At 38.6% G+C, this 11,168-nt stretch overlaps 1 protein-coding gene across 1 annotated transcript; it reads left to right on the forward strand.

Annotated features, from left to right (window-relative positions):
* Positions 1-1,176: 1,176 nt before the first annotated feature.
* On the forward strand, positions 1,177-10,272 carry GDF3 (growth differentiation factor 3). Its single transcript, XM_077167909.1, has 2 exons — positions 1,177-1,444; positions 9,264-10,272. The coding sequence occupies exons 1-2, from the start codon at positions 1,177-1,179 to the stop codon at positions 10,091-10,093; spliced, it is 1,098 nt and encodes a 365-aa protein (XP_077024024.1). The 3' UTR covers positions 10,094-10,272.
* The last annotated feature ends 896 nt before the right edge of the window (positions 10,273-11,168 follow it).

Raw genomic sequence — 11,168 nt, forward strand, 5'->3', positions numbered from 1 at the left:
TAAGAGTACCGACCTTGCAGATGGTAAGTGGCAGGAAATGAAGGTAGATGGATTCCAGACAAAGAAAGTCCTTAACTGCCAAGCTAAAGAAGTTATATTTTATCCTGTAAGTGATGGGAAGCTATTGCATATTAGATACAATATGTTGTTTTTTTCTTTGGGGGAAACACGTTCTTATAATAGGCAATATAACATAACGTGTAACAATAAAGTTCTTGTTCTCAAAAAACTTGAAAATAGTCGGGTGACAAGCAAGCTAATTCTTCCATAGGATTTGAAAACCTTGTAATAGTTTGGTCAAAAACAAAAATGAAACAGAAATTGATAAATGCTGCCATACCTTAATGTGTCAAATACCTCCATGCTTTTTCACATGTACTTCCCTCAGCTTTGAATGCCTGATTGTCTGACTGAAAAATGTCTGCTTAAACTTTGAAACTGTCTCTTCTGTGAACATTTTGTGTGCTTATACTGTGGCAGGCTTTGTGCTGAGCACTGTAAACAGATCTTCTCTTCAGATTCCCATGGTTAAATTAGACCAGTTTTTATTCTCAGTCGAGAGGGTAAGTGACTTGCCCAATGTCATACAGCTAATAAATGACTGAACCAGGATTAACCCAGTCTGACTCTTGTCTTTTAATCGGGAAGGGCAAAGTCAGATAAACAAAATTCAGTCTCTCTTAGAGCTGAAAATAGTTGGGGAGTGTAGATTAACTTCCTTGGAAAGTTTCTCCTTTCCTTGATTTTTTTCCGATATCAATGTGGATTACCTCTAGTAGGAAGCAATTTATATATTTGTCTAATTAGACTATGAATTTTAAGGCTATGAATTATTCATTACTGTACTCTATACATGTAGATGCACAATAAAGTTTGTTAAATGAATAAAGGTGTGTCTCCTTTCTATTCTGTCTCTGAGAAACCCTAGGTTTTTGTGGAGTTGAATGTCCACGCTTTGGTAATCTGCGTTTCATGAACTTTTTCTGGAAGAGAAGGGAAGAAGAAAAAAAAGTGTTATGTTTTGTCACATCCAATTGCCTTTGAGGGACTGGGAAGAGAGCAATTCACACTTGATTATCTTAAATAAGATAAATTAGCAGTCCCAGAATTGCTGGGCAGTCTGGCGCTAGAATTCTACCAAGCTTGACCTGTGAGCTTGCTTTCACCTCACAGACCATGCTATCCTTCCTTCCAGGCTCGGCTCTTAGCCTCCTGCTAACTCTGGCATTGGGACAGCCATTTCAATTTCAGGAACATGTCTTTCTCCAATTTCTGGGACTAGACAAGTTGCCTTCACCACAGAGGTTCCAGCCGGTGCCTTACATCTTGAGGAAAATTTTCCAAGTTCAAGAAGCAGCAGCAGCCGCTGGGGTCTCCCAAGACTTTTGCTATGTAAAGGAGCTGGGTGTCCGTGGGAATGTATTCCGACTTCTCCCAGACCAAGGTAAGGAAGTTCGAGTGTTTTCCAGAGAAAAGTCTGGAAATGGGGTTTGTGGAGAAAGGAAAGAAGGGAAGTAACAGTTACTGAGTAGCTTGTAAAAGAACCTCTGCTGGGTATTTGATGTATTTTATCTCATTTAATTCCTACCACATTCCTGAGAGAAAGGCAGATATTCTTACCAAGTTTTTAAAGATAAGGAAATTAAGACTCAGATTAGATACTTATGTAATCTATTCAAGATCAAAGGGCATTGTGTGAAGTTAGAATTTAAAATAGGTTTTTCTGAATCCACTACTTTGTGCTGCCCTTTAGATGGAAAGGGTAAGGGTAGAATTAGGGTTCAGTTTCCCACTTTTCAGCCCACAACATACACATCCAGGTATCTGGATGGCAAGCAGGGGATGATAATTGTGACATCAGTTTCCCATGAGTTCTGCTTTCCTTCATCATAGTTCCCATGTTTTTGTTGGCTAGAAAAGGCTATTTTTGATTTGTGAATACTAAGGATAATATGTCATTTTTATACCCTTTATGTGAGCATTTGAGTGAATGGATTTCAATAGTTCTCCAAACTCTCCAATATCACTCAGGACACTGGTTAAAAATAGGTTCCGCAGCCCGGTTCCTGCCCCCCACTCTCCTACCCAATTCTTATTCAAAGTCTGAGATGTGAGTAGACAATCTGCATTTCTATACAGCCTTCCAGGTGGCTCAGCTGTAGAATGGAGAGTCCTATTTGATTGGTTTTACTGCAATTGGAGAGAAGATTTGGATATCTAGTGAATAAGCATTTATTGGATATCTACTATGTGCTTGGAATTGCCCACTGCCTATCACCTTGAGAATACAGAGATTAAAGTCCACCTTGAAGAGTTTATAGAAAGGAGATAGCTATTGTGCTCAGTGTAATGAGAAGCTCTGGAGGCCTTAGGGTGGGGGTGGGTGGGTGGGTGGGAGGGTGAGGGAACATTCCTGGAAGTAGGTTAAGAGGTAGAGGTGCAGTGTGAAGTGCTTTTTGAAGAGTTTTCCATGGAGAGAGTAGAGGTCAGACCTGAGGATACAAGTTTAGGGAATACTTCCCCCACCCCGTGGAAATAACTTTGATCATTGTCCTACAAAATCATATAGAAGAACATGACCTCACCATTCTCCTTCCCTAACATTATCCCTAGGGAAAAACACCATTAAGAACTAGTAATGTATACTCTCTCAGATTTTTATTCTTTTTGTATATATAATATAACCTTGGAACATTTTTGCAGAATTAGGATCATATTATACATACTCCCTTTTCACCCTGTATATCGTGACCTCTCCTATGTCCGAGCAAATAGTCAACATCCTTATTTTAATGATTGCATGATATTCCATTGCATGAATGGACTGTAATTTGTGTAACTAGTGCCCTGTTTATGAGCATAGACATAGTATAAGTAGTGCCCATTTTTTTGCACTAAAATCATTTCCTGAGGATAAATTCTTAGAAAGGGGTTGTTGGCTCAAAGAGTAGGCAGATTTAAACTTTTGATATATAGCAAATGCTCTTTAAAAGACTGTACCAATTTACATCCCCACCAGGAGAATTCTCACTTCCCTACAACTTAGAGAGTGATTTTTTAAAAAGTAGAAACTTATTGAAGTATGCCATGCATTCAAAAAAGTTCATAGATTATAGAGAGCAACTCTGAATTTTCAGAGTAACCAGCTTCCAGGTCAGGAAACAGAACATGATCACCAGAGGATCCCTCATGCCCCCTTCTGGGTTGTCACTACTCCACAAAGGTTAACCCCTCTTCTGAGATCTAACATTACCTATTTGTCTCATTTTGCCTGTTTTTGAACTTTATGTAAATGGACACATGGAATGTATACATAGAGGTTTATCTATGTGTGTGTATTTTTGTAGTCCATTCATTCTCATTGCTTTATGGTACTCCATTCTAAAATACATTATGATTTATTTATACCAGCTACTCTTGCAGGCCGTTTGAGTGACAAGCTTTTTTTTTAAACATGGGCAGGTACTCAGAATCGAACCCAGGTCTCCAGCATGGCAGGTGAGAACTCTGCCTGCTGAGCCACTGTGGCTCACCCTCAGTGACAACACTTTAACCTTTAATAAAGGGGCATGCATTTTCAAATAAGAAATGAGTCGTTTTTATTTTTCAAGTAGTTGCCTATTCATTTGGACCATTTTTCTATTGAAGATTCAACTTTTTCTTAATGATGTGTAAGTTCTCTTTTTACTTATTTTAAAGAGCTCTTTATAATGTGTTTTAACTCAATCTATTACAAGTATTTTCAGTTCTTTCTTTCTTATTTTTTTTCATGGTATTTTTTTGAATGTAGAAGTTTTTTATTTTAATGCTGTCAAACCTGTGGATTATTTCTTTTTTGGCTTTTGGGTTTTCTTGCATGCCTAAAGAATGTGGTTCAGTAATATGGGTAAAAAGGAGGACCAATATATTAGAATTAGAAACCACAAAGAGGAGAGGATCAACTGTTTTCAGGGACCTTACCTCAAGGGTGAGGACTATAAAAACATCCCCGCATTTGACAGTTAGCCAACCTTGAAGAAGACAGTTTCCATGGAGTAGTAAGGGTAAAGGGGTTGGAAAGTAACAGAGGAGTACATGGTAAGAAGTGAAGACAGCAAATATAGACTGATCTTTTTAAAAAGACTGGCAGTACTATGATTACTTTCCAGAAGTCTACAGCCTCCTCATGGGTTCCTGAAACCCAGAGGGACCAGCCTCTCTAGAACATTAACTAGTTCCATCCCTCTACCCATATTATTGACAGACCTCTTCAATATGAAAAAGTTAGAATGGGCATGGCTCAAATAACCCTAAAGAGTGGAAGAAAGATCAAAGGAGATAGTGGCCTTATACAGAGAAAATGAGTATGATTCCTGAATCATTATATTGATATTTCTCTAAGTCTCCAGTATCTTGGAGCAGCTAGAAGGAAAAACCTAAAATTGTGGAATTGTAACCCATACCAAGCCTTGAAATCTGTTCTACAACTAATTGATATGGTGTGTTTTGAAATTTATTGCTTTTTTGTATATATGTTATTTTCATAATTAAAAAAAAAGACTGGCAATGAAAAGAAAATGAGAGATGATATAGTGTGCTTGAAGAGGAAACTGTAATGTTAAAGGCTTTAAAAATGGCTTTATTGAGGAATGTAGTTTGCATCCGATAAAATATACACATTTCAAGTGTACAGTTTGCGTTCTAACAACTGTATATAACCACGTAACCACCATCACCAGTAAGATATGAAACTATTTCCATCAACCCCAAAGTTGACCTTTTATACTTTCCCAGTCATTCCCCCCAGCCTCCAGACAACCACTGATCTACTTTCTGTCTTTTTAGCTTCATTTTTCCTTTCTAGAATTTCTTATAAATGGAATCATATAGTGTGCCACTTCGTTACCAGTTTACTTCCTCAATAGCTGTGCTATTGGAGCTTGGGCCTTTAAATCTTCTTTTACCAGCTGTCATGATAAATTTTTTCAGTAGAGGGCACTAGAGAGGCATTGCACAAGAAGGGGGTTTGCTTCCAGAGAGCTCTTCCTGCAGACTCCTGCCTGCAGGGCACCGAGGGGCAGTTTCTCTAGCATCCAGCTCCTGCAGTGTATGGCATTAGTGGCATCCTGCAGCCAGCAAGACCCCTCACCTTGAACTGTTTTCCCCAGCATCCAAGAGGATGGATTCCCACCAGGTTTCAGAGGGTGGATTTTTTTAAAAACTTTTTTTATTGTATAATATAACATATATACAAAGAAAAGATAGAAAAAAGCAATAGTTTTCAAAGCACTCTTCAACAAGTAGTTACGGGACAGACCCCAGAGTTTGTCATGGGCTACCATACCATCCTCTCAGATTTTTCTTTCTAGCTGATCCAGAATAGAGGGTGCTAAAAGGAATAATTTTTTTTTTTTGTCATCACAATTGACATTTCTTCATTTTGTGTGTGAAAAAAAAATCTATGCAATAAATTTCAAAACACAACATAATTACTTGTAGAACAAATATCAGAGTTTCATACGGGTTACAATTCCACAGTTTTAAGTTTTTTCTTCTAGCTGCTCTAAGATACTGGAGACTAAAAGAGATACCAATTTAATGATTCAGTAATCATACTTGTTCGTTAAACTCTACCTTCTCTGTATAACACCACAATCACCTTCGTTCTTTCTGTTCCACTCTTTAAGAGTATTCGGGCTATGGCCACTCTAACTTTTTCATGTTGGAAAGGGCTGTCAATAATATGGGGTAGGTGAGTCATCACTCTTGGAGTTTGTTCATTGAAACGTAATCCCACAAAGGATAGGCTAAGCCTACTTAAAATAAGGTCTAAGAGTCAACCTCAGAAAACCTCTTTTGTTGCTCAGATGTGGTCTCTCCCTCTCAGCCAACACAGCAATCAAACTCACTGCCCTCCCCCTCTCTACATGGGACATGACTCCTGGGTATGTGGACCTTCCTGGCAGCATGGGACAGAAATCCTGGAAAGAGCTGAGGCTCAGCATCAAGGAATTGAGAAAAACTTCTCCACCAAAAAGGGAAAGAGCGAAATAGAGACAAAATAAAGTGTCAATGGCTGAGAGATTCCAAACAGAGTTGAGAGGTTATCTTGGAAGTTATTCTTATGCATTATATAGATATCATCTTTTTAGTTAAGGTATAATGGAGAGGCTGGAGGGAATTGCCTGAAAATGTTGAGCTATTTTCCAGTAGCCATGTTTCTTGAAGATGATTGTATAATGATACACTTTTAAATGTGACTGTGTGATTGTGAAAACCTTGTGTCTGATGCTCCATTTATCTACTTTATTAACAGATGAGTAAAACATATGGATTAAAAATAAATAAATAATAGGGGGAACAAGTGATAAATTTAGTAAATTGAAATGCTGGTGATCGATGAGGGGTAAGGGGAGGGGGTATGGGATGTATGAATTTTTTTCTTTTTATTTCTTTTTCTGGATTGATGCAAATGTTCTGAGAGGTGATCATGGTGATGAATACAAAACTATGTAATGATAATGTGAGTTATTGTTTATATATCAAGAATGGAATGATCATATGGTTCATATTTATATGTTGTTATGTTTTAAAAAATTAAAAATTAAAAAAATAATAATATTGGGTAGAGAGATGGAACTAGCTGATGTTCTAGAGAGGCTGGCCCTCTAGGTTTCAGGACTTAGCTGTTCCAGGGACCTATCTGGAGATTGTAGGTTTCTGGAAAGTTATCCTAGTATATGGAACCTTTGCAGAATCTTATGTATTGCCCTAGGTGTTCTTTAAGATTAGCTGGAATGGTTTTGGTTGGGGTTTGGCAAGTTATGATAGGTAGCAATGTCTAACTGAAGCTTGCATAAGAGCCACCTCCAGAGAAGCCTCTTGACTCTATCTGAACTCTCTCAGCCACTGATGCTTTGTTAGTTACACTTCTATTCCCTTTTTTGGTCAGGATGGAGACTTTTACCCTGGATGTCACATCCCATGTAGAGGGGAGGGCGAGACCAGAGGGTGGATTTTTAGCAAGTTCTGCTGGCTAAAATAGCGCAGCAAGGATGCCTTTGCCCTTTGGTGAGCCAAAGCTGTGCCCTGTCCAGGGAGGTTTGGATCTGATCCTGGGGCTGTCATTTTTTCAGATCTGGGGGGTAGTGACTGCTCTTCTTATGTATCTCCCATTTCTATACCCCTTAGAGTTCTCTTAACTTCTTAGTAGCCAATCCTGCATCACTTCAATACCCTGTTGTAGTTAATAATTCTCTATATTAAACTTTCCCTGTTCAAATTTCTGTGTGGTTTCAGTTTCATGATTAGACCCTGATGTGCTCCTAGCACCTAGTTTCTTTCCCTCAACATAATGTCTGTGCTATTCATCCATGTTGTTGCATATATCATAATTCATAGATTTTAACTGTTGAGTAGTAGTCTACTAAGCAGATAAGCCACAAGCAGATAAATGTTGAAATACATTTATAAAAACTAAGCAGTTTATCCATTCATCATGATGAACCTTTAGGCTGTTTCCAGTTTGGGGCTATCATAAATAAAGCTGCTATGAACATCCATATACAAGTCTTAGTGTGAACATACATTTTCATTTCTCCTGGTAAATACCTAGGAGTATAAGTCTTAAGATAGGTGGTAATTATATATTTACCTTATAGGAAATTTCCCAACAGTTTTTCAGTGTGATTGTGCCATTTTATATTTCTGTTAACATCTGCCAGCATGTGGTATTGTCCATCTTTTTAAGGATAGAATGGCTTCCCTTTCATACTTTCAGAAGATTTTCCTCTACCTGACATTTTCCTTATTAATTTTAATTCTTTGCTCTTAAACTACAGTGCCAGTGTTGTTTTTAACCTGGCAGCCTGCACAGGCCATGACAGGCTTAGGGTCCCTTTCCCCTTCCCCTCCCCAGTGTTAGCCCTGCCCAGGGAGCCCAAGAACTGTGGCCTGGGTAGTTGGTCTCCTGGGGATAGAGGAGTCAGTGGTGGCAGCAGCTGTAGTCCTCAAAGTCTTTTTGATTTTTTTAAAATGAGGCCTGAGAATGAGGAGGCACTGTGGTGGGATGATCAGAAGGCTTGGGCTGGGTTCTGATTTCTCTCCTAGCTGAATGAGCTTAGAAAATCCCTACTGAGAGTGGAGCCATCCTACCAGACAAAACAGTGGCATTACACAAAAAAATTTCTTTGTGGAGAAAGTAGAAATTGAAGGTCCTCCTAGAGGAAGAGGGGAGGTGTGAAAATCCAGGTAGGGAAGTTAGCTACGAAAAATATACAACTTCAAAGGTACAGGGAAAAGAGGTCTCTGGAGAAGCCAAAGAATCATGTTATACCTCTATAATCAGGGGACGGGAGAGAAAATATACAGAGATCCAGGGATGGAAATTGTTGACATCGACAGCTGTGGGCCTTAGATAAGGAATCACCTAAGTTTAAAAAGTACAGCAGTCCTGGAGGTCCAGTCTAGCCTCTGGATGACAGGAGTTTGTATTGAAGTGAATCTGAGTGGTTGGATTTTGGCCAGCCTTGCCCAGGGAGTTTTATTTTATTTATTTTTTTGCATGGGCAAGCACCAGGAATTGAGCCCAGGCCTCTGGCATAGCAGGCGAGAACTCTGCCTGCTGAGCCACTGTGGCCCGCTGCTAGTTTGGTAATCTTTTGAAACTGATAAACCCCTTCTTCAGAATAAAGACTTACATGCATTAAATAAAATGTTTAGGATTTCAAGGGAAACCAATTAAATGTTGAAATACATTTATAAAAATATTTTTAAAACAAATGTATATATGGTAATGTGTGTGACTTTTTATTAATGCCATAAATAACAAGATCAAGGGCAGAGACAATTGTAACTATTGTAAGTTCAAAGTAGTGTGAATGTGTCATTTTTTGAGCATGTCACTTTAAGATATTTATAACAACTTAATGTGATATGAATATATCTATTACTCATTGATGACAGTGTCACAGGTCCTGATAATATTACTGGATTTATCACCTGTATTCATAATTAAAAGGAATGCAAATTTTATTTAGAATTTAGCAAAAATAAAGATATAATTTTTTTTCCCATCCAAGTTTATGGGCCTTTAAATTTTTCCAGGACCCCTTGGGGACTTGTAGAGGGGCTGGGAAAACAATTCTTCCCAAATGGTAGGGTTTGAGAATAATTGATAATTCTTCACCCTTATTTTGTATATGTGGATATTTAACACTTATATAGAGAGATATTAAGTAGATATTAAGTAATACAATGACTCGTATCTATCTGCTCCCATCTAGGTTTCTTTCTTCATACCAAGAAGCATTCCCAGACCTCCTCTTGCCTACAGAAGCAACTGTACTTTAACTTGTCTGCCATCAAAGAAAAGGACCAGTTAACAATGGCCCAACTGAACCTGGACTTGGGGCCCAACACTTATTATGACCTGGGACCAGAACTGGAATTGTCTCTGTCTCTGGTTCAGAAACTCTCCGAGTGGGGCAAGCCCAACAACCCTAAGCCAGGTAAACTCTTTGCATTGCAGTCAGTGCCAGGGCCTCAAGGTGCCCTTCGCTTCAACTTGCTGGATGTGGCTAGGGATTGGCATATCAACCCCCAGAAGAACTTGGGTTTGTTCCTGGAGATACTTGTCAAAGAAGACAGAGATGCTGAGGTGAACTTTCAGCTTAGAGACACCTGTGCCAGGCTAAGCCAATCCCTTCGTGCTTCCTTGCTGGTGGTGACCCTCAATCCTGAGCAGTGTCACCCTTCTCGAAAAAGGAGGGCAGCCGTCCGTTCCCCTGCGGTTTCTTGCAGGAACCTCTGCCATCGTCATCAGCTGTACATCAACTTCAGGGACCTGGGATGGGACAAGTGGATCATTGCCCCAAGGGGGTTCATGGCAAATTACTGCCATGGAGAGTGTCCTTTCTCACTGACCACCTCTCTCAACAGCTCCAATTATGCTTTCATGCAAGCTCTGATGAATGCAGCTGACCGAGAGATCCCTCAGGCAGTCTGCATCCCCACCAAGCTGTCCCCCATTTCCATGCTCTATCAGGACAATGATGACAACGTCATTCTAAGGCACTATGAGGATATGGTGGTTGATGAGTGTGGGTGTGGGTAGGCTACCGGAAATTAGAATAGAAGTGTTCTTCTAGTACAACTAGCCTTTTGGTTTAGGACCTCTCGGACCCAAAATATCAAAATGTCAATTTACTTGTCTTCTTGGAATATCCAGAGTTGAGAATACTATGATTAATGATTTTCATAATTAAACACACACACATACACACAAAACACATTTTTGAGCCTTAATAATCTTAGTTAATTTCTGCTATAACCTACTCATTGTGCACATGGCAATATATGAGACTTCAGAAGGAAACTGGCTTTTATTGATGACTTGTTATAAGCCAGGCATTATTCTGTTTACAAACATTATTTCACTGTTCTTTGAGGTAGGTGCTATACGTTCTTTACAGATGAAGACACTGAGGTTCAGAGAAGCTAAGTAATTTCTGGAAGGATACTAGCTCTCCCTATTCATCTATTGATGCTGTTACTTTAAAAAAAACATTTTGAGAAATACGACAACATAGAAAAGTACAATAAAATATTACCCAATATTATACTTTTCTACATTTCCTCCTAGTCTTTATTCATATTATATAATTTCTGATAGTTTAGGTCACACATATGTCGCATATAATTTTGTATCTTTTTTCACTTAACATTACATCACAGGACTTTTTTTCAAGTCACCAACATCTACATAGTCAGTGACTCTACTAGATACCACTGTTTAGGTTCACCACAATTTATTTAAGAGACTTTAACATTGGAAACTTATGTTGTTTGCAATTTTTCAGGATGTAATAGTGTTGTAATAACTCTTCATTCATATACTGTTGCCCATATTTTGTTTTACTCTTTTAGAAACATTTCATGCACGGAATTACAAAGTCAAAGTATATAATTACTATAAGATATGTTGATATTAAAACATAAGTTAGAATGCAAATTATATATAAGATACATTGATAGTAAAACAAACAGATTTTGAGGGGTTATGTTTCATATGAACAAACCCCCAGATTGAGGGTTCCACCTATTGCTTTGGTTGTCCCCACTGCTTGTGAGAATATCAAGAATTCTCCACTTGGGGAAGTTGAGTTTTCCCCCTTTCTCGCCATTGCCCC

Source organism: Tamandua tetradactyla, chromosome 7 (assembly GCF_023851605.1).
Source record: "Tamandua tetradactyla isolate mTamTet1 chromosome 7, mTamTet1.pri, whole genome shotgun sequence".
NCBI classification, from domain to species: Eukaryota; Metazoa; Chordata; class Mammalia; order Pilosa; family Myrmecophagidae; genus Tamandua; species Tamandua tetradactyla.

Coding starts and splice junctions, on each gene's coding strand:
- GDF3 (XM_077167909.1), top strand. CDS start 1,177: ATGCTATCCTTCCTTCCAGGCTCGGCTCTTAGCCTCCTGCTAACTCTG. Junction 1,445..9,263: donor CCGACTTCTCCCAGACCAAG/GTAAGGAAGTTC, acceptor GCTCCCATCTAG/GTTTCTTTCTTCATACCAAG.